The sequence below is a fragment of the Phacochoerus africanus genome, chromosome 11, assembly GCF_016906955.1.
Source record: "Phacochoerus africanus isolate WHEZ1 chromosome 11, ROS_Pafr_v1, whole genome shotgun sequence".
NCBI classification, from domain to species: domain Eukaryota; kingdom Metazoa; phylum Chordata; class Mammalia; order Artiodactyla; family Suidae; genus Phacochoerus; species Phacochoerus africanus.
Genome location: NC_062554.1, coordinates 64,536,356 through 64,559,965, shown reverse-complemented (window position 1 = coordinate 64,559,965; position 23,610 = coordinate 64,536,356). Strand labels below are relative to the sequence as shown.

The 23,610-nt window shown below is 43.1% G+C and overlaps 1 protein-coding gene and 1 pseudogene across 3 annotated transcripts in view; both read right to left on the bottom strand.

Moving 5' to 3' along the window:
* Positions 1-255: 255 nt before the first annotated feature.
* On the bottom strand, positions 256-7,047 carry LOC125112148 (proteasome subunit beta type-6-like; annotated as a pseudogene).
* A 539-nt stretch (positions 7,048-7,586) lies between these two features.
* MDM4 (MDM4 regulator of p53) overlaps positions 7,587-23,610 on the bottom strand; it is a 51,734-nt gene continuing 35,710 nt past the window's right edge. Inside the window, exons 10-12 of one of the 3 annotated variants that reach the window (XM_047751927.1) lie at positions 22,877-22,957; positions 20,867-20,916; positions 7,587-7,946 (exon numbers count right to left, since the gene is read on the bottom strand). In XM_047751927.1, coding sequence (XP_047607883.1) covers positions 7,904-7,946; positions 20,867-20,916; positions 22,877-22,957 — 174 coding nt within the window. In that variant the 3' untranslated portion in view covers positions 7,587-7,903. Of the gene's footprint in view, positions 7,947-7,990; positions 8,055-13,528; positions 16,341-20,358; positions 20,917-22,876; positions 22,958-23,610 lie in introns of those variants that run through there. The other 2 variants (XM_047751928.1, XM_047751926.1) reach the window with 2 other exon arrangements.

The following is a 23,610-nucleotide window of genomic DNA, read 5'->3' as shown; positions in this document are numbered from 1 at the left end:
TCCTTAACCCACTGAATGGGGACCAGGGATCAAACCTGCATCCTTTCGGGTACTAGTTGGGTTCTTAACCCACTGAGCCACCAGAGGGAACTCCGAGACACTGCTTTTAAAGGCACAGTGTCACCTTCCTGTGCATTTCTCATGGCAGATAAAGAAAGCAAGGGGAAGGAGCCAGCTCCTGATGGTTTTCTTTTTTTCTCATTGACAAACTGTTTATTGCATTTTGCATCAGTATGGGGTGTCTATTATTATGTCTTAGAACCCCAGGATTTCGGGAGGTGGTGAAGTAGCCGTGGTGACTTTGGGAACCTGGTCTCCCAAAAGTACCTGCCACTCTACCCCTGATTCTGCAGTGACTGCCAGGGGATCCCCCTCCACAGGCCATCCCACTCCATAGCCATAGCGTGAGCCCTGGCAGTGGATGGCAGACACTCTTCCTTGGGCATAGCGTGAGCCCTGGCAGTGGATGGCAGACACTCTTCCCAGTAGATAACATCCACATAGTCATAGACACAGGAGCTCCCAGAATCCCCAGGGACAGGTCTTACCACCATACCCGCATCGGCACCAAGTACAGTTGCCCCTGCTCTTGGGCATCCCAGCCTGCGGTGATGCTCCCTGCCTTCAGGTCCTCCTGACATGGGTAATACGCTCCTTAAAGAGACCAGCCACCCTGTGTACCGGCAGAGGCTCCCTGAGTAAGGCTCAAGGAAGCTCAATGCTGTGGAAAACGAGCTGATAAGTGACTGCATCAGCTATTGCCTGGGTAATAGCAGCTGAGACTGTCATGAATAGGAGTCAACGTGTCAGTCACTCGATGGGCTCTTCTGGATGTGGTCTGGGGCCGCCCCTGGAACCATGCCCCCATCATATTGCACAGCCATCTACCCCTGTAGACACTTCCTGGTTTTCCCAAGTGGAGATAGTGGCCTCAGGCCCCAAGGCTGGTGCTGGCCTCGTTCTGGAGCAGCTACTAAGGCAGCTGCCCTCTTCCTCCTCTGGTACTGCTCCCAATGGTTTCTTACAAGTGCATTTAAACTGAAACCTATAGTGCAGCTGAACAGCTGGGTTGGAAAATTGGTTGTTTAGCTCTGCAGTTGGTGTCAGGGCCCAGTGGCTGAGAGAGAATAAAAGCTGTTTGAGTTTGCAAACTGCCAGGGCTGTGAACCAAGGCAAATGGCCTCTAGGGAGCAGGGACTCAGCGACTTCTTTTCCCCATTTCCACTCATTAGGAGGAGACGACAGCCCTAAGCCAAGAAATCACTGCCAGGCGCCCGGGCTGGTAGCACTACAGGCGGTAACCAGACTCTCGGGTTTTCCTGTACCCAGCTCTGCCTTCAAGGAATCACAGCCCCAGAATTCCAGAATCTCAGATCTGCAAGGGACTGAGAATGCACAGGAATGCCCCTGCTTTATGGAGCCCAGAGCCCCAGGGAACATTCACAACTCCTCTGCCCAGGCTGCCCTGCTGTTTGCCAGCTCAGATGGGTAGTAAATTCCTTCTTGTGAGCGCTGAAACCCATGTCTCCTCCACCAGCCAGCACAGTGGGCAGACACAGTGGTAGCGCAATTGGGAATGGCCCCTCAGATGACCTGACCCATAGGTCACAGAGCACCTGCAGGCATTTTTTCTTGGTCTACATAACATTTAAAAATTCCTTTTTTTTTTTTTCTTTTTAGGGCCACACCCAAGGCATATGGAAGTTCCCTGGCTAGTGGTCAAATCGGAGCTGCAGCTGCCAGCCTACACCACAGCCACAGCGAAGCCAGATCTGAGCCGCACCTGTGATCTACACTGCAGCTCACACCAACGCCCTATCCTTAACCCATTGGGCAAGGCCAGGGATCAAACCCGAATCCTCATGAATACTGGTTGGATTCGTTTCCACTGAGCCATGACGGGAACTCCCAAATCTTTTTCTTTGTTTTTTTTAATCCATTATTTACTCCAGTTTCAGCATTCCCAAATACCTCCCAGCCCAGCTGGCTTTCCTTGTCTTCGAGACCCAGCTGGTCTCTAGAGGTACCAGTTTGTGAGGCCAGGCCTGTCCACTTACAACTCCTCAGGATTTAGCAGTAGTGACCATACATGAAGAGGTTCCTTAGTCTAGTGTTCATTTCCTTCCTTAAAAGTTTAGCCTCAGAGTTCCCATCGTGGCTTAGCGGAAACGAATCTAGCATCCATGAGGATACAGGTTTGATCTCTGGCCTCCGTTAGTGGGTTAAAGATCTGGCATTTCTGTGGCTATGGTGTAGGTTTGCAGCTATAGCTCCAATTTGACCCCTAGCCTGGGAACCTCCATATGCTGAGGGTAAGGCCCTGGGGAAAAAAAAAATTAGCTTCTTCCCTTCCAGAGCTATGCTCACCTCCAAGGATTTCCTTCCTCCCATCCTGCTCTAATCTCCATCTTGTGACCTTTATTAATATAAAAACAACCAAACGCCCCAAAAAAGCAGCAGAGGAAATTTGTTACTTTTTCTTTTCATGTGCACATGCATTTAGGTCAGTTGTTCCAACCAGCAGCAGTATCACCTCTTACTCTACCTTCTGGGATTTGGGGAAATTCGAGGTGTTATAATGACTGGGACAATTAATGCTTGAGGGCCAGAGATGCTCAGTATCCTGCTAAGTAAGGCATAGGCGCATTAAAAAAAAAAAAAAAAAAAAAAAAAGCCCCTAACCCTCATGGAGAAACACTGATTGAAATGGAACTGGCTTGATTTTTTCCTAATCTTTTATTTAACTTCTTTCTCTATACCTCTGCAAAATGGGGATAACAGATTTCATTCACAGGGCACTACATTTCTATCTTTTTTTTCTGTCTTTCTTTTTTTTCCCCCGCTTTCTAGGGCCACACCTGTGATGTGTGGAAGTTCCTAGGCCAGGGGTCAAATCAGAGCCATAGCTGCAAGCCTATGCCACAGCCATAGCACCACCAGATCCAAGTCGCATCTGCCACCTACACCACAGCTCACAGCAATGCCAGATCCTTAACCCACTGAGCGAGGCCAGGGATCGAACCTGCATCCTCATGGATCCTAGTCAGATTCATTACCACTGAGCCATGACGGGAACTCCTGAGAAGACTACATTGCTTTCATAGGGTTCTTGTGAAGATGACCCAAGATAAAACAGATGCTTGACACACACACTGAGCACATAATAAATAGTAAGGATGATGACTGATTTTAAAAAGTAAATAGTGAGGAGTTCCCGTCGTGGCTCAGTGGTTAACGAATCCGACTAGGAACCATGAGGTTGTGGGTTCGATCCCTGCCCTTGCTCAGTGGGTTAAGGATCCTGCGTTACTGTGAGCTGTGGTGTAGGTTGCAGACGCGGTTCGGATCCCGTGTTGCTGTGGCTGTGGCGAAGGCCGGCGGCTACAGCTCTGCTTCGACCCCTAGCTTGGGAACCTCCACACGCCGAGGGAAGTGGCCCTAGAAAAGGCAAAAAGACAAAAAAAAAAAAAAAAAACGGTAAATGGTGATAAAAGCCCATGGGTCTGGAGTCTAGTCCTGCTAGAGTAGCTAGTCTGCCATTAACCAAGAACGTGGTCATGACCATGACATTTCTCCTTTCCGAAAAATGAAGGCTTGCACTAGATTTCTGGAGTTCTGTTCTTCCCCAAGAGTCTAAGGTTCTGTGTTACTAGAAGATGCGCGACAGACCCTTCGGATTTTCTTTCAGGCTCTCCTTGTCTGGGCCAGCATTCCCAGGAACAATGTTGAATGCTGACCTGAGGCTGTATTCCCACCACATCCTTAAAGAAGACAGGGAAAGAAGCAATGTGTAATGTCTACAGGACAGATACACACTGGATAGCATTGCTGTCCTGAAGTCCGTGAGGTTTTGAGGGAGGCTGTAATAATAGCTAATGGCCTTGACCTCTTCCAATTGTTCCCCTTCCTCAAATGGAGAAAGAGCTTTCTCCCCAAAACCCATTCCCTTCTGATGGGTACCTGCCGGTCACTAGACTCTTATCACAAAGGGATTCAGGGAAACAGCATCTGAGGCTCAGCAGTGAGGCAGAGGCTCAGAAAGAGATCCCTGGGAGTTCCCATTTCGGCTCAGTGGATTACCAACCTGACTGGTATTCAGGAAGATGCGGGTGATCCCTGGCCTCGCTCAGTGGGTTGCCGTGAGCTGTGGTGTAGGTCAAAGAGGTGGCTCAGATCCCGAGTGGCTGTGGCTGTGGTGTAGGCTGGCAGCTGCAGCTCTGATTCGACTCCTAGCCTGGGAACTTCCATAGGCCACATATGTGGCCCTAAAAAGCAAAAAGAAAAGAGAAGAAAAGAAAAGAGCTTCCCCACCCTTTGTTCCCACCTGCTGGCTGTGATTGGAGGCAAGGTGGGGGCAGCTGTACATCAAAGGAAAAAAGCAGCAGTTCAGTTCATTTGAATAAACCAGGAAGAAAGGAACTGCAATAGCTGATTATCGAGAGACTATTTCCTAACTAGGTTACAGATAGTCAGAAGAAATGGAGAATGGATGGTAGAAATGGATAAAATAAAAAACAAGGAGTTCCCGTGATGGCGAAGTGGTTAACGAATCCGACTAAGAACCATGAGGTGGCAGGTTCGATCCCTGGCCTCGCTCAGTGGGCTAAGGATCCGGTGTTGCCATGAGCTGTGGTGTAGGTTACAGACGTGGCTCGGATCTTGCATTGCTATGGCTCTGGTGTAGGCCGGCGGCTACAGCTCCGATTAGACCCCTAGCCTGGGAACCCCCACATGCCATGGGAGCGGCCCAAGAAATGGCAAAAAAAAAAAAAAAAGAAAAACACAAATATAATTCTCTTTGTGCCTGGTGTGTAATTAGAGTATCATTTATTCTGAATTTCTTACTTCAGATTTGACTTCCTGGACATTTGAGGCATCTTACAAAAGCTTCCTCCAAGGACCTGGAATAAGAATGTTTAAATAAAGACTTGAATCTAGGGGGTTGTCCTTAGGCAGAATCAACCACATTGTTTTAACAGCAAAGGGACCTTCCTCTTAGATTTTATAGGTTGCTGGGGCCCTCTGGTGGAAGATGAAGTTTCCATCTGCTGGTTAGAGGCCAGAGAGTTGATTGGTCCTTCTTGGTTGAGCAAGCTGAAACCTCTAGCTCTGAAGTGAACAGAGGAAGACGAAATGTCAGGTGCTCAGGACCTCACACACATGACCTCATTTGTCCCTCAGTGTTCTCGTTTCTAGGTCAGGGAGCTGAGCTCAGAGACATTAAGTGAGTTGCTAAGATCACTTGCTGGGAATTCTAATTCAAAGCCAAGGATTCCAGAAATCCTGATGGTCACAAGCGTTTTGGTTTTGTGGCGGCGCAGGGGCGGGAGGGTTGTCTTTGTCTTTTTAGGACCACACCCACAGCATATGGAAGTGGCCAGGTTAGGGTTGAATAGGAGCTATAGCCGCTGGCCTACACCACAACCATGGCAACGCCAGATCTGAGCCGCATCTTCGACCTACACCACAGCTCAGGGCAACGCTGGATCCTTAACACATTGAGCAAGGCCATCCATGTCCTCATGGATACTAGTTGGGTTTGTTACCACTGAGCCGTGGTGGGAACTCCCAAAAGTGTTTTAAATACGGATACCCATGCACACATGCATGCGTGCACACGCACACATGCGCACACACACCCACACCCACACACAGAGGGGAGGGAGGGAGAGAAAAGAAGGTGGAGTAGGAGAAGAAGAAGAGGAGGAGGAGGAGAGGAAGGGAGAGTGGGGGAGGGAAGGAAGAGGAGGAAGAGGAGCAGGAGAAAGCATGTGCAATTATCCCCAAAACGTGTCCCTTGTTTAGTTAGCAGTTTTATTGTAATGTCCTTCGCTGGAGTTTGAATTAAGGTTTATCAGTATAGGACACCAGAAGTTTCAGTTTTCTTTAAACTGTTTTGACTACATGGCTTATTTCCCACCTTTTCTTTGAAAGGTTAATGATGAAGAGAAAAGCGCCCCAGAGGGAGAGGACGCAAGCTGGGGCGACCCAGAATAAATGTGTTCATCAGCCAAGCACTGCTTGATGTCCTTCCCCTCCGTGTAAAGCAAGGGTGTGGAAGATAATGATTTTTTTTGTCTTTTTTTTTTTTTTGCCTTTTCTAGGGCCACTTCCCTCGGCGTGTGGAGGTTCCCAGACTAGGGGTTGAATTGGAGCTGTAGCCACTGGCCTACGCCAGAGCCACAGCAACTCGGGATCCGAGCTGCGTCTGCGACCTACACCACAGCTCAGGGCAATGCCAGATCCTTAACCCACTGAGCAAGGCCAGGGATTGAACCCACAACCTCATGGTTCCTAGTCGGATTTGTTAACCACCGCGCCACAATGGGAACTCCGAAGATAATGATCTTTAAGGACATATTAACCTAAGAGATAGTGTCTTGCACACCTGGCCCTAAACCTGAAATGAATGCTCACTCCCCTCTCCCTTCTTTTCTCCACCCCGAAAGGTCTTCTGTGTATGTGTGTGGCTGAAACATGTTGAGTATCTAATGGAAATCAAGGCATCCAGGAGAACAAGACAAAAATCTGTCTTTATTCTCATGAACTTGCCCATAATTTCCCACTTCCCTCTCCCTCCCAAATGTACTATTATAATTTATAGACTACGGCAGGGATTTTCAGAATGTGGTTCCTAGACTAGCAACACCGGTGTCACCTGGCAGAAATGCAGGTGCTCGGGCCCACCCAGCCATACCGGCCGGAACCTCTGGAAATGAGGTCTAGCAATCTGCTGGCAAAGCCCTCCAGGTGATTCTGAGGCTTGCTAAGGTTTGAGAGCTACTGCTCAAGCACAGGGTTCTTAACCTAAGGTCCACAGAGGGTGTCAGGGGGTCTTAAAGTCCCTTGGGTTTGCATATACAGTTTTACATGTGTATTTACCCTTTCTCGGGAGAGCAACCACCTCTTGAGCCCAAAATACCAAATAAGTTGCCTCTGACTTTATAATTCTGTTTCATGGTAAACATCCCCACGAACACTTCCCTCGCCTCCATTTATTTACCTTAAAAGACTCCTGGCTTTCCCCCAAAGAATCTTGGTGGTCATTTTCCCGCGCCTCATCTACCTTCAGTAGAGAAGGAATGACCCCCCTGTACTGTTAACAGCCAGACTGTTATCAGCCAGACTGGACATAAATCTCTGATTTTTTTTTTTAATCTTTTTAGGGCCACACCCACAGCATGTGGAGGTTCCCAGACTAGGGATCAAATTGGACCTGTAGCCGCCAGCCTACACCACAGCCACGCCACAGCTCATGGCAACACTGGATCCTTAACCCACTGAATGAGGCCAGGGATCGAACCTGCACCCTCATGATGGTGGTCAGATTCATTTCTGCTGAGCCACGACAGGAATTCCAAATCTCTGATCTTAAGACTTAAACCTAGACTTCTCTTTTCTCTTCCTTTATTGCGTCGTCTGCTGACGTTCCAGACACCTTCCCTCATTCATTACAGACTTTGGGTTCCTACAGTCCTGCCATCGTCCTGGGTAATAGCAACGTCATGTGAATGAATGACTCATCCAACACCCCAGCCTCACAGGACTGTCCCTTGACCTCTCAACATCAAAGGATCTCACCTCCATAACACTCGGACCATTTATTCTGTGCCGGCCTGGGACTTGCCCTTGCATGGCATTGTACCAGATGGCTAAGGCTAAGTTAGACTGTGGTAACAAACTCCCAAATCTCGGTTGCCTCCAATAAAATGTCTGTTTCTCTGCCCACTGCAGGACAGCTGCCTCTGTGTTCCCTGTCCTCGTCAATCTTGGAGTCAGCCTGAAGGAGCAGCCCCGGATCTGGGGTGCACTAGTCTTGTGCTGAGGGAAAGGTGCAGACTGGCCCCCAAGATGGTCCTCAAATCTCCGTTCAGAGGTAGCTCGCTGCGTTTCCACTCACATTTCATTCCTGCCACTGGGACAGGAGGCACAGTCTTCTCCGAGGCCTGGAGGGAAGAGGCAGAAGTCTTTGAAATCTTTTTCTAGGACATCAGTCTCTCTCGACTCTATCCACTCCTGTTATACCATCCTTTCAATTTCATTAAAGCCCCCTCCTGGAAACAGAGAGAATACATGCACTGAACACTTAGTAAGTGCTCACTTGACATCTGTTATCCTGTGAGGTACTTGGGGTTTAGAGAAGTTAATAACCTGCCTTCACCTTCTTCTTTGTATCTTCTATTTAGAACCATCACTTCAATGGCTAGGGAAATAGGGAGTTCCCATTGTAGCTCAGCAGGTTAAGGACCCAGCTAGTATCCATGAGGATGTGGGTTCCATCCCTGGCCTGGCTCAAAGGGTTAAGGATGTGGCATTACCATGAGCTGCAGCGTAGATTGCAGATGAGGCTCGGATCTGGCGTTGCTGTGGCTCTGGCATAGGCTGGCAGCTGCAGCTCCAATGACCCCTAACATGGGAACTTTCATATACCATATGTGTGGCCCTAAAAGGGGAGAAAAAAAAAAAAAACTATCCGTGGAGTTCCCATTGTGGCACAGTGGAAATGAATCTGACTAGTATCCCTGAGGATTCGGGTTTGATCCCTGGGTTCATTCAGTGGGTCGGGGATCCGGCTTTGCTGTGAGCTGTGGTGTAGGTTGCAGACGCAGCTCAGATCCTGTGTTTCTGTGGCTGTGGCATAGACCATCGGCTATTAGCTCCAATTCAACCCCTAGACGGGGAACTTCCAACATGCACAGGTGCAGCCCTAAAAAGTGAAACAAAATGAAACAAAAAACTGTTAGGGAGAGAGAAGGACCAGTTAGAATTGCAAGCCCAGGTCAGGGACGGCAATCTGCAAGTTGTGTGATTTTTCTCCTGAAGCACTCAGCAGATGGACCAGAGGCAATTCTTTCCTTAAGTGACATCTGCCAATGTCTGGAGACAACGCTGATTGTCCTAATTGGTTGGGCAGTAGCCAATGCTACTGGCTACTGGCATCTAGTGAATAGAGCCCAGAGAGGCTGTTCAGCATCCTACAGTGCCCAAGACATCCCTCCCCTCCACAAAGAATTTTCCAACCCAAAATGTCGATAGTGCTGAGGCTGAGAAACCCAGGTCTAGCGATGGGATAGTCTCAAGCAACTGTCTTGGAAAGCTGCCTACTCTGTTCTCACTCCTATTTTCCAGGGTATCAGTTTCAGACCTTCTCCATTCTCTTTCAACTTGTACCCCAACTACCTCCTCTTTTACACTCAGCTCTTTCCTGCCATGCTCTCAGCTAGAGCCTTCCCAGATGCTACTGTTCCCTCACTGAAAGGCCTTTGCATGTCTCCTCCTATCTATGGAATTCTCCTCCTCTTCAAACTCTTATCCTGCCTTTAGATCTCAGCTTCTCATTTCAAAGAGGTTGTTCCTAAACCCATGACTAAATTAGGCCCTCCTTCTATGTTTCTCATAGCAGCATGTATTCTCCCAACATAAATCTTCACTGCACTAAACACTGATAGTGTTTGATTAGTTCCCCCTAAGCCATGAGAGCGGGAACCACGTTCATCACCTTCACTGTTGTATCCCCAGTACCTAGAAGGTGTAAGATACACAATAGGTACTTAATATTTACAGCCCATGTCTCTCCTGAGCTCCATTTCCATTTGAAGCTCCTTATACGCACAAAATCAACACCCCAAACTAAACCCATCATTTTTACCTATCTCATTGCCATCACCAAAAACCTACACTTTTTTGGGGGTCGAATCAGAGTTATAGCGGCCGGCCTATGCCATAGCCACAGCAACGTGGGATCCGAGCCTCATCTGCAATCTATACCACAGCTCACAGCAAAGCCAGATCCTTAACCCACTGAGCGATGCCAGGGATCAAACCTGCGTCCTCATGGATACTAGTCAGATTCCTTTCCGCTGCACCACAACAGGAACCCCTTACCCATATTCTTTATCTCAGTTAATGACACCACCATCCAGCCAACTGCCCCAGCCATCCTTGATTCCTCCCTTTTGCTCAGATCCACATTCATTCATGAGGCCTGTCACTTCTGTCTTGATTTCTCTCAAATCCATGCACATCTTTTGGGCTTTTGTCTCAGACACGATGGTTCTCTTTTTATTATTACTCAATGAATTTTATCACATTTATAGTTGTACAACAATCATCAGAACCCAATTTTATAGCATTTCCATCCCAAACCCCCAGCGCATCCCCCACACCCCAAAGTGTCTCATTTGGAAACCATAAGTTTTTCAAAGCCTGTGAGTCAGTATATGTTCTGCAAAGAAGCTCATGGTTTTCTTTTTTTAGATTCCACATGTAAGTGATAGCATTTGATGTTGGTGTCTCACTGTTGGACTAACTTCACTTAGCATGATCATTTCTACGTCCACCCATGTTGCTGCAAATGCTGTTCTTTCTTTCCGTTTAATGGCTGAGTAATATTCCATTGTGTATATGCAGCACATCTCCTTTATCCACTCCTCTGTCGATGGACATTTAGGTTGTTTTCATGTCTTGGCTATTGTATAGAGTGATGCAATGAACACTGGAGTACATGTATCTTTTCGAGTCATGGTTTTCTCTGGATAGATGCCCAGGAGTGGGATTGCTGGATCAAATGGTGATTTTATTTTTCACTTTCTGAGGAATCTCCATACAGTTTTCCACAGTGGTTGTACCAATTTACATTCCCACCAACAGTGTAATAAGGTTCCCTTTTCTCCACACCCTCTCCGGCATTTATTGTTTGTAGACTTTTGGATGATGGCCATTCTGGCCAGTGTAAGGTGGTACCTCATAGTGGTTTTGATTTGCATTTCTCTGAGTGATGCTGAACATCTTTTCATGTGTTTTTCAGCCATCTGTATGTCTTCTTTGAAGAATTTCAGACACAATGGTTCTAACTGCTGACTGACTCTTTAATTCTTAGAGGCCTTGGACAGATTAACTTTGCTAAGCCTTCAATACTTCATGGGACAATAGATGCCACGTCAGCACATACTATGTGTTTAATCAATGTTACCTATTATTACTCTTCCCAGGTCCACTGCCATTAGCTTAGGAATATAATCATTTCTAGCCCAGATTGCTGCCATAGGCTAATTGTTCTCCCTACTTCTGTTCTAGCCAGCATTCCAGTCTCTTATCAATAATGCAGCCAGAATGATCTTTCAAAACTGTAAATGAGATGTCACATTCCTGCTTAAAACAATTTGATGGCTCTGCACTGTCTTCAGAATAAAGTTCAAACTTGTCAGCTTGGTTAATCACACCTTCACTACCTAGCCCCTCTGACCACCCAGTCCAATCTCTCATCACTTCTCCAATCACATCCTCTGCTTCCGTTATGTGGAAGAATTTAACATTTCCCAAACAGGCCATTCTCTTACCTGTAGGGTTTTTTTTTTTTTTTTGTACTTTTTTTGCCTTTTCTAGGGCTGCTCCCGCAGCATATGGAAGTTCCCAGCCTAGGGGTCGAATCGGAGCTGTAGCCGCCAGCCTACGCCAGAGCCACAGCAACGTGGGATCCGAGCTGCGTCTGCAACCTACGCCAGAGCCACAGCAACGTGGGATCCGAGCTGCATCTGCAACCTACACCACAGCTCACGGCAACGCCGGATCCTCAACCCACTGAGCAAGGCCAGGGCTCACCCACAACCTCATGGTTCCTATTCGGGTTCGTTACCACTGAGCCACGACGGGAACTTCTGTAGTTCTTTCATTTGCTGCTTCCTCGGCCCAGGTGGAAACTGTCTTATGTCTTAACTTGATTATTAGACCATAGGCAACCTGAGGGTGCTTCCCCATTCCCTATGGTATATTCCTAGTACCAAGCAGGCTCTAGCTCATATTAATGCTTAATAACTACTTACTGAGCAAATTTAACTCCTATCCTTAATTTTGAAGAGGAAATAAAGCAAAGGGAAAGCATTAATCAAATGAGTTTAGGGTTGGGGATGTACATAGCAAGATTATCCCTGTACCCCCAAAACTGTAACGACCTGAAATCTTTCTAACAGTACTAATACCTTTTATACCTTCAGAGGTTAGATTTGAGCAAATTCTAGCAAACAAGTACTGGCTGGGCATTTGTCTGCTAACAAGAGTTTAGCTCAGTTACTACTTTCAGCTTGCCTTCCTCTAGCCTCAAGGCTACATTCAATAAAGATGATAAATCTGCAGCATCGGGAATCAAAGTGAGTAGGAGGTAAATCCCAGGAAACAAAACATGGTATGCAGTTATTATTAAAAAGCAATTTTTTAAAGAGATCACAAAACATGGAAATGGTTGTGTGGACACAAAAGCTCACCTCATCCTTCTCTAATGTTCTGCTTTATTTTTTCTTTTCATTTAAAAAATGCTCTCCCTGGAGTTCTCATTGTGGTACAGTGGAAACTAATCCTACTAGTATCCATAAGGATGCGGGTTCAATCCCTGCCCTCGCTCAGTGAGTCAGGGATCCGGCGTTGCCCTAAGCTGTGGTGTAGGTTGCAGAGGAGCTTGGATCGCGTGTTGCTGTGGCTGTGGTGTAGGCCGGCAGCTGTAGTTCTGATTTGACCTCTAGCCTGGGAACTTCCATATGCCGCTGGTGCAGCCTAAAAAGCAAAAATAAATAAGTAAATAAAAAATAAAAATAAAAAATGCTATCCCTATTTCCAGTAACCACCTGCACCCCATGCCCAGGGCCTCCTCACACAGATGTATACTACCTATCTCTAGACGTCATTTGTATGGTCAGCCTATGAAGGGTGCTCCCAAAAGTTGTGCAGAGCACCAACTGACCAGAGGCTTTACCCATATTAATGGCCTTAGCTATCAGGGACAATCTTTTGAAAAACATGTGAGCTAGCCAAGCTCTTTGCAGGTACATTTCCTTTTCTTTGATATTCCTCTAAAGAACAGAACCAGGGGGTCATGGACCAGCTTTAATGAAGCTCTTGAAAGTGACTGTAGTGTTGGTTGGGCTTTTTTCATACAAGATTTTGTAAGTTTCTTTAGCTTTTCAAGGAGTGCTATAATTCCCAAAAGCTTAGGAACCACTGCTAGAGACCCTAGCAGACGCTAGGCATACAAGAGATCAGTGTGTACTTAGGACAAACCCTCAGTACCTCTCCACACCAGCCCCAGCTCAGAAACAAAACAGAACAGAACCCTGTATCTGGAAGCTTTTCATAAACTCGACAGGGGCAAGTCCGTTACCTCACCATTTAAAATCTCTTCAGGAGCAAAGAGGGTGATATAATTGTGGGTTCGGAAGAGTTAGGCACAGTGGGGGAAACTCCACAGCTCACAGCCCTCAGCTCAATGTTAAAAACACTCTGCAAAATTTTGAGGTTTCCTTCAAGAGTGGGAGCCTAAAAATGAAATACAACAATTATTCTAGTAGTTAACTGTGGGTGTACGTTGGCCGGGGACAGGGGAAGGGGATTAAAAGTTGTTTTTAAGCACTATAACTTCTATTGCAAAAGCTATTCTCTTCACTCCCAAGTCGGAACAAAGACTGTACATAAAGACAGAAAACAAGATCTTGCTGTACACAAACACTACATATTTCCCAATAATGACACCACGAAATGGTAAAATGAAAAATATTTAATGCACAAAAAAAAGCACAAGAGGAAAAACAGGTATTAAAAGCATTATACAGTGCAAAACCCAAAAAAGACACAAAGCGATTTAGTGGTGCTTACAAAGATTAGGCAAGAACTCGTGAAAATGTCTCCTTTCCTCATCTGGTGAGCTGGTCACTATTCAAAGTTATTTCAAATTACCTTTTCCTGCCCATTTTAGGAAACCACATCTGCCTCATCAGATGTTAGCTGAAAAATTGCATGTTTGCTACATACTGACAGTGCATTATATGCCACCCACTCAAGTGCATGTACGACAGAGCATTTCTGTATACCAAGACCCTGACGACACAGGGATAGCTACTACCCCAATTTACACACACATTTCTCTCAGAACCTCGAGGCAAAACTCTTCTAGACAAGAGCCTCATATCAAGGAAAAGATATCTGAGCTAGAGGCATGTGCAAAAGGAGGCAACAGAGGCTCTGCGTGGCAGGTACAAAGGGGAGCTTGTGCTCAGCTTCTGGGACATGAGGTATTCAGATTATATACCCCACAGTCAGATCTACCAAAAGCTTAACAACTTCCAATACCTGATTCAAGGCAATTAAAGGTTAAGCTGCTGCCCACACTTAATCCCTACAACGGACGATGAGGTAGAAAGGGTAGTACACTCATTTTACAGATGAGAAAAAATGGAAGCTTAAGAAGGTCAAGATGGCGGAATCTTACTCTTTATCTCTACCCAAAAAGGCACCTAATAGTGTCGTGCTAGAGAATGGAAAGGTCCTGTTCAGAGGCTTGCCAAGTGCTGAGGAGGCCAGAGACATTTCATTCCTCCTTTAAAACATTTTCTCTTACTTTCTAAAGGGGGAAAGGAAAAAAACCAAAGGAGATACTTTGATTCTTTAGGACAAAGGAAGTGGAAAAAATGAAGGAACCTGCAGGGGGAGAAAAAATAATAATAATCCCCCTGTAGGAAGAGGACAAGCTGACCTGAATTTCTTAATACTGGGACAAAAGAGGAAGTAAATCCTGTTGCCTCATCGTATACGCAAATCTTCAACTACAAGTTTTTTACTAGATAGGAGCTCTGATGTCACATCTTTCCTTCTTATTGCTGGAATTTACCACCTAACGCTGCAACAGAAACATTCCCAGGATTGAGTGAAAAAGAGAAACCTTATCTAAAGATACGGTAGTTAAAACCATCCAAGGGGTGATACAGAAGGCTTCTGGTATAAAGGCAATACCCAGAAATAAATAATAACCTTGACCTCCAAGGAAAAAAGAGCAACAGTAAGAAAGAAAGGAAGAGGACATGTCTGACATCAAAGTACTTACTGTTTAAAAATAAAACAAAAAAACTCTGGGATAAGAAATCAGATGCCCTGATAAACTATTATAAAAATGTCAATTTTCAATTAGAGCATTTGTCAAATTACAGCAACTACTCTGCAAAAGAAATTGCTCTGGCAGTACTATTTGTCCCTTTTGAGGATCCTTGACCCATTCCACCCCAAGAAATGAGTTCTACTCACTTGCTATGCTCCCAGAAGACAGTAAAGACAGATATTAGATGAAGGACAACAATGTGCAGAAGCAGCATCTTTGATTTCAGATAAGCTACCAAGAAATATTAACCACCTCTTTCCACAGAAACACTTGTTTCTCTAGAACACTTTAGTCATTCAAAAGGCTTTGATAGAGGTACACTAAGCCCAAGTGTAGGTTTATTATAATATTTTCTTTAACAACGCCACATTCACCTATAGTGGCATTATTTGGGATTGCACATTTATTGCATTAAAAGACCTGAAAATGCTAACAGGACATTCTCCCATAGGAGAGAAGAGATCTGATGGCTCCTAAAAAAGAACATATAGCAACGGCAAACAACTAAAGTTCTGTCAACAGAAAGGACATCTCAAGGCGATCTGGAAAAACTGTTCCCAGATTAGTTATTGGGAGTCATCTGAACCACTACCTCAGATAACCCTCATTTCCAGTGGCTTTGGGCCTCTAATATTATATCTCATTTGCTAAACTGCAATTAAGCTAATCACAAATCTAGGAAATCGCAGCAAAGTAACCTCAGCATACCCTACGGCAGTGCAAGATTCCAGACATCTGTAAACATTGTACATGTTACTTTTGGCACAGGGAGAGCTGGCAGGTTCATTTACCTCTGAAGTGCAGCTTCTAGACACAGCCAGTCTACAGCCGTTTTTAGCAAAAGCATTAATAGTCTTGATAGTATGTGTGCATATATGTACTTCCATGAATGGGAGAGCTGTCAAGATGAATCCTTTTTTAGGACATGAGAATGAGCAATTTAAGTAGATAGTTGGCGAAATGGAAAACAAGAGATTCACAGTATCTAAAGCAATATCCTTTCAGAAGTTCATATAACTCTCTGCAGGGAAAAAAACAAAAAAACAAAAAACCAATTATCTGGTTAACGAGTTTCACCCTTTCCAAAGAGAACCAAGAGGTAACACTACGATAGCTGTGTAGAACCCAAGATCTAACATTCACCAATTTCTCATTAGTGACTGTCAAAGGCGCCAACACTGCAATGAAGTGACGTTAAAGTAACAAATGATCCTCACCTTTAAAAATAAATTCTTACAAACAAAATAATTTCCCACAAAGCACTGCATATATCTAAATATACATAAATTATTACTAAGACACAACTGAATATTTCCAATGCTTGGCAGTGATTCAGTCTTACATCAGATGAGTTCATGGCAGTCTGGATGCTGATCCTTTGTTCAAGCCTAAGATCAGGAACCTATGATATTCCACAGATGGACTGTGAAGACATAGTAATATCAGTTTAAAGCCTTGATCTAAGATTTGTACAAAGTCTGACTTAAGTGTTAAATACAAAAGCAAACCAAAAGTTGTAAGTATAGCGTAAGCAGGATGAGTTAACATTAAGAGACAGAAGACATTTTTAGATAATCCAGAAATTTATGCTATTGTCATTTTTTTTTCTTTTTTCTTTTTTTTTTTTTTTTTTTGTCTTTTAGGGCCGTACCTGCAGCATATGGAGATTTCCAGGCTAGGGGTCGAATCAGAGCTGTAGCCGATGGCCTATGACACAGCCACAGCAATGCCAGTTCTGAGCCGAATCTTCGACCTACACCACAGCTCACAGCAACGCTGGATCCTTAACCCACTGAGCAAGGCCAGGGATCGATCCTGTGTCCTCATGGATACTAGTCAGATTCGTTTCTGCTGAGCCACAACAGGAACACCAGAATTTGTCGTTTCTGTTCTGAAGTTTTTGTCTGGGATAACATGGTCATAAATATTATTTTAAATAACAAAAATAAGAAATTTAATGCTATTATGGGATGATTTCATTAATCACAAGTCTATGAGGTGATGCAGTGGAAACAGTAACTCCACTGACATCTATGTTAACGGATCCTTTCCTGGCAATCGAAGAAACACCTGGAGCACTGGAACTCAAGGTTCTATCCCTGGCCCAGCACAGAGGGTTAAGGATCCGGCATGCTGTAACTGCTGCTTGGATCTGTTCCCTGGTCCAAGAACTCCATATGCTGTGGGGTAGCCAAAAAAGAAGAAAAAAAGACTTCTACCTCAGCATGGCTTACCCATAACTAGAAGCCAATAATAATTTAATGTCCAAATGAAGACATTTCAGAGTGCGAGTGAAGATTCAGAGACAAACTAGATAGGGTGCTAGAAAATGGGTCAACTGGCACAGGAGGATTCTGTGCTAGACGAGGACACACTAAATTAGCTTCAAATATCTACACACACAAATGAAAATTTTAAACTTTTCCTTATGTACATTTTTGAAAAAATTGCAATTTTACACTTGCAAAAGCACCTGACTGGCAAAAAATAAAACAAAATTGAGGGCTATTGAACTATCATGAGGAGAATAATGGTAGGGGAAAATAGGGTAGAAAGCAATTTGACTAAATTTTTAGCCCACTTAACCATGGTATAACAAAACACTAAACTCAATGAACTGCTTGTACTTATCAAGAGGGAAATATCCTTGCCCCTAATGCCTGGAGAGAGAGACAGAGACCTGAGCTTCACTCCCCAAGAAGGACAAATACTGGAGAAAAGAGCTCAGGTTCCTCTACCACCTTTACTTGTCTTCCCAGGGAGAGAAGTAATTTAGCTGATTATATAAGAGTTTATCAGGCCTTTTCTCTTAGAGAGGAGATTAAAAGTCTATTCTAAGTCCTATTTTGGCTGCAACTAATATTCTCCAATATTTTAAGGATATTAGTTGTTCCAAATTCAATAAGCACCATTTTTTTTAATTTTTTTTAATTTTTATTTTTTTGTCTTTTCTAGGGCCACTCCGACGGCATATGGAGGGTTCCCAGGCTAGGGGTCAAATTGGAGCTGCAGCCGCCGGCCTACACCACAGCTCACGGCAACGCTGGATCCTTAACCCACTGAACGAGGCCAGGGATCAAACCCGCAACTTCATGGTTCCTAGTCGGATTCGTTAACCGCTGAGCCAAGACGGGAACTCCCAAGCACCATCTTTTAAATATTTAACAAATAATGAGAAGGAAGGAAGAACAGTTTAAAGATTTACTACAAAAGACTTAGATTCCAGTAATAGCTCTAACAGCTGTAACTCTTAGCAGTCACTTATCCTCATGGCCACATGTGCCAAATAAAAAGGGCAGACTACATGAGTGCATTCTAGTTTTAAAATGCTGTATCTTCAACAAAACTAGCCCTCTAGAAATTAAAATATCATGCTAAATAAAAGGATCCATCTACTTCCTGTACCTGAAAATCCCTAGGCCAGACCCTCAGGGATCAAAGAGTCGGTGGGGGGTTGCGGCAGGGGCAGGGGGTTGAGTTGGGCTTTTAACAGGCAACTGGGATGAGTCTCAGTCCTCTTAAATTTGTAATTCTAGGATCTTGGTCTTTAAAATGACTATACTCCCAGCCCTGGGCATATACCAAGATCTTCTGCATCAGGAAAGCAGATAGGGATATCTATAAGGAAAAAAACTTGAAGACCTTCCATTTCTATACATACTATCCTAAGATCTGTGTGCTCTTCAAAGCTATCATTTCTCTCTTTCATTACTTTCCTTTCCACAAAAGCCTTACTCCCTACTTTCAAAAGAAAGGCTGCCTGGAAGTTCCCTTGTGGCTCAGCGGGTTAAGGAAGGAGCCAGCACTGCCACTGCAGCTGCAGCCCAGGCTACAACTGTGTCGAAGGTTCAATTACTGGCCCAGGAACTCCCATGTGCTACAAGTGTGGATAAAAAAATAAATAAATAAAAAAAGCTGCTGCTAACACATTTAGAATCTATGAGCCATTGCCTCAGAATATACAAAAAAAAAAACTCTCTAGGAATCAAACTGAAGACAAAAAACCCCAGAAGACCTCCAAAACCATGAGCAGAGTCAAGCAATGAGAGCTTTGGTTAACAACTCTGTGTCTCGAGACGGGATTAAGACAGTGGAACAGGACTAGCGCTCACTTCCTCTCATAAAAACAACAGAATTACAACAAATGCTGAACAACCTTCAACCAATGGACTGGAAACTTTCAAAAAGATATCCTACTGCAGAAGACAAAGAAAAGGCCACATCAAGACAATCTTCAGTCCATAATTTCTGTGTCAAGTTTTCTGCCTTCAACACTATTGCCTGTGGTAGGGTGGTCAAACTAAATAAAGCATCAGAAAATTCACAAAACAAACAAACGAACAAACAAACAAAAAACACTCTGCGCCTCATCTTTCTTAGAACTGTCATTGAGAAGGTTGTACCAAAGATGTATGTAATACATTTAACTGAATAAAGTCAAATATTTTGACGGAAAACATGGTCTGATTCGGCTGATTAGTTTTATAATGAGAACAGGCTTGGCCAGTTTTTATGACAAGACTTTTCCTATAAATTCAATCAGCTAAAACTGCAAATCCAAAGTTTAAAGCACATCTACAATGTAGTGGATAGTATAGCCTCTGTAAGTACTTAAATTTACTTAAAAGGTTTAGCTATCAAATAAAACATATGCAAAAGGAAAACTAATCCAGGGTGAGCGCCATGAAATGGTAGTGCGAGAAAGGGACACAAGAGAACATTCTGAGGTGACAGAGAAGTTCTATTGCTTATTTTAGGTGGCTACTCAGATGTCGACAGTTCATCAGAAGGGAAGACTTTTATTGTCCGCTAATTGTATTTCAACTTTTAAAATGTGAAAAAGGCTATCTATACTTTTTCAAAATTATTTCTGGGGCATGTTAGCAAAAATCTTTGATACCATTGTTCTAGGCACATAGAGAAGAAATCTCTTGCTTTTCCAGACTTTATAAAAATATTGGTTCCTCTGAACCATGTAGCCTAATTGTAACACAAAGTGATCTGCAACGCTATATAACTTGACTAATCAACTTATGTTGGATTTTGATGCCTTAGAACATTCCCTAACAGAAAAGAAGAGTAGGAATAAAATGACCTAAAGAAATGATTAACTGTCTAGTAATTAGGAAAAGGAAAGAATGAATGTATTTGTACTGATTTGTACTTCCTCCTAGATCCTTATCTTTCAGAAGAGAATTGAGCGATTAACTTATCTTTTCATGTTAATGGAGTCTCCAATATGATAACCTAATTTTAAGGAACTTACTCTCAAATTCCAAAAAAGTTTAGAAGGAAAAGTGTCCCAGAATACAGGTATTTATATGAATAAATGAAAGTAGGCAATGGGTGACAATGAGCTACTCAATACTGGTACTTTGATATATAACCTAATCCTGTTAAAATCACTCTGTAATTCACTGATTCAGCTATGCTATAAATACCTTAATAACCAACTGAATCTCTTTCTTGCAAATAGGACATGAAGCCCCAGCCTTCTTTAATCTTCTGGCACAATGAAAACAAGTGACAAGATGGCCTGTCCTCCCATGAATAATGTTCCCATCTCGTGGTCTTTTCTCACAGAGACTACATGGCTTCAAGAGATTCTGGCAATCTTCCATGTTTTCTGTATCTGTTCTCTGTTCAAAAAGGTTATCTGATTGTTCCCCCATGCTTGATATGGTCTCTTGGCTTTCAGAACTGTGAGCCAAATCCAAGAATTCCACTGAGTTGCAGGGACCAAAACACTTGGGCTTTTCTTCTTTTATATATGCATCCTTAGGCCTAACGACTGGAGCTGATATGGTTCTTCTGCAGTCAGGGACATCAATTCCTTCATTTTCTTGCTTTTCAGGTATGGCAGTGATATCAGATGTGGAGAGAGAATGGGTTAACTTAGAGCAATCTGAATACCAATCCTTCCTCAAGGCCCAGCAACGAAAACAGTACCTCTTGCTTGGAGAGTTATATTTCTTGCACTCAGTGCACTGCCACTCATCCTACAAAGACAAGTACAGACAATTAATACTGTGTGAACATAATGCTGAGAAAAAGGGAGCATAGGCCAAATTCTCATCATCTCACACTAAGCCAGTAAGAGTTCAGACATTTCACAACAGTGGTCTAGCCTAGAATTTGAACAAATTCTATAGCTACACATAGGAAAGTCTTGAGAAGCTTTACAATGATAGTGACACAACTGCCACTTCAAGCCAAAACTTGGTGTAGCTATCTCTAAGAAATTTAAATTATTTTAGCTTTCTATCTAATCTGAGTAGAATTTACATTGTTTGCTTTTCCCCACTGCCTTCTTTTTAGGTCATTTCTCTTTGTACAACTTACTCTTTTACTGAGCAAGAGGCTAAAGAATGAAGAAGAGATACTGTCACTCTTTCCTACTAAGAAATGTTATAAAATTTGTCAAACGAGGATGCTAATATTAAAATGAGATCTGAAAACTACTGCATTTACTTAATAGGATCAGGATCATAGGGAGCTAACTGTATGCCTAAATCACAGTCTCTGAAAAGTGAATGTTCTTGTCCTTGAATGCCAAGTAATTTTTTTTTTCCCTGCTTCTCCATATTCAAATCAGGAGATACCAGAGCTCAATGAATTTTAAATGCCTTGCTTAATTCAAAGGTAGCTACCTGGAACAAGTCAAGAGTATTTAATGTGGATAATTGCCTGGTCTTGACAGGATCAATGATTTGACACACGCTGACTTGATTACTTTCAGAATGAAGGCCAAGCACTTCAAGTTGAGAAGTCATAATTCAACTGCCTATACCGAGGCAGGGACACAACCATTTGTTAAACTGGGATGTTCTCCAGAGAGCATCAGAACATTCTTGCCAGTTTAAGATCCTCAGATCTCATCTGAAATGCTACACAAATACTCAAAGGAACTCCATAAAGATTTGGAATTCATAATTAATGGTATGTCATAGTTTAATTGGCATCACTTTTCTTTTATAGTAGTACATAAAAATAATAGGGTTTATTAAATTCCATGGCATCTCTGAATTGATGAAATACAACCTATTTGCTTAATTAGGTTTTCTTGGCCCAAGTAGCCTCAAAAGTCTGATTAAGATGGAAAACACTTATCTCTGTTATTTGTATTGTGGTCAGCAACACTAAATAGACCAATATATCCCACTTTATTAGTTACCTATGCACAGACAAATAATTCACAATGAATTACCATAACAGTCAGTAGTGGTGGGGTGGGAGTTGGGGGACAGGATCAACATTGGAGACAACCTAAAATGTTTATACCCCCAAGCAGCAAAATGTAAAATCCCCTCCTTATCCTTCCGCCACCACCCTTCCTCCCACAGGGAGTTATCGGAGGGAAGTACTAAAAGGGAAATGGGGAACTAGTGTGAAAAGAAAGGCAAGGTATACATTTGAGCCTAGACTTGAATTGCCAATTGGCAACAAATCCATACCTATTACCTAATAGCTTAATAAACAATCTTCATTTATTAGCACTCCATTCATATAAACCTATATAGAAATTAAGTCATTTTCCATTTGTTTCTATTTAAGAATGCATCAAAAGTATTATTTTTATACTTGACAAAGAATTTTAAATAGCTTGTAGGTCTATCTTTGGGATTAGACAGGTGTTCAGCGGGAAAGTAGAACTGGACTACTTTGAATAACTGTGTATCCAGCATAATGGCGTAATGTCCAGAGATTTCAAAGCAAGGAGAAAGGCATTTAAGTCATCTCTTTTCAAGGTTGGGACAGGATTAGATCAACTCATCCCATTCTCTTCTCAAATCCCAGTAAAGATGTCTAACAAGATATAAAGAAACCAGTATCTCCTAACACCTAAGAAAAGTAGATAGAAATTGGGGGAAAACAGATTCTTCAACAAGTGAACCGCTAGAACATTAACATCTGAAGAGTAAGAGGGTATAAAACAGCTCTTTTACTAGAAATTCATACCTCAGACGTAACTTCTATATCAGTATCATCGTCTATGGACTTAGAGTCCTCAAGGTCATCATTTTTCCCCACTTCAATCACCTGAGAAGGCAAAGACATTTCTTAGTAAGGTTTACCTATTTTAGACGAGGTTATTACCTGAGAGCAAAATGATAATAGAGCTTCAAGTTTAAAACTCACATTCTACTCCTATCACTAGCACTTTAAGAAGGAGACAGCTTAGATGTGAGGCCAAAAACATGATTCTGTACAAACCTAGTTGGCATTTCAGCAAAATAAATGATTGAAAAGCACCTAGAAGGGTGACCAAATATCTTATGCATTCAGAAGGGAGAGGGTTCCCAAATTTATGACCTTAAATAAAGAATATCAGAGCACAAATCATTAAATGTGAAAATATTCTATCTTGAAAATCTAGGTAGGCATTCACAGGATTAATAAAACAGAATTCCATGAGAAAATGGAAATAAAAAGCACCATATAAAATAAAGAACTCAGATGTGAAGAACAAAATAAAGTACTGTAAAATTTTACTTTTCATACTCAAAAGTAAAGTTTGTTATGTGATCTTCTGGCTGTCCTGTAAAAACATGACATGCCATGGATTAGAAAACAAAAGTCAAGAAATGCAGAAAGTGTCTTCTAAATTTTAAATTTTAGGAGTTCAGGTCGTGGTGCAGTGGAAACGAATCTGAGTGGGAACCATGAGGTTGCAGGTTCGATCCCTGGCCTTG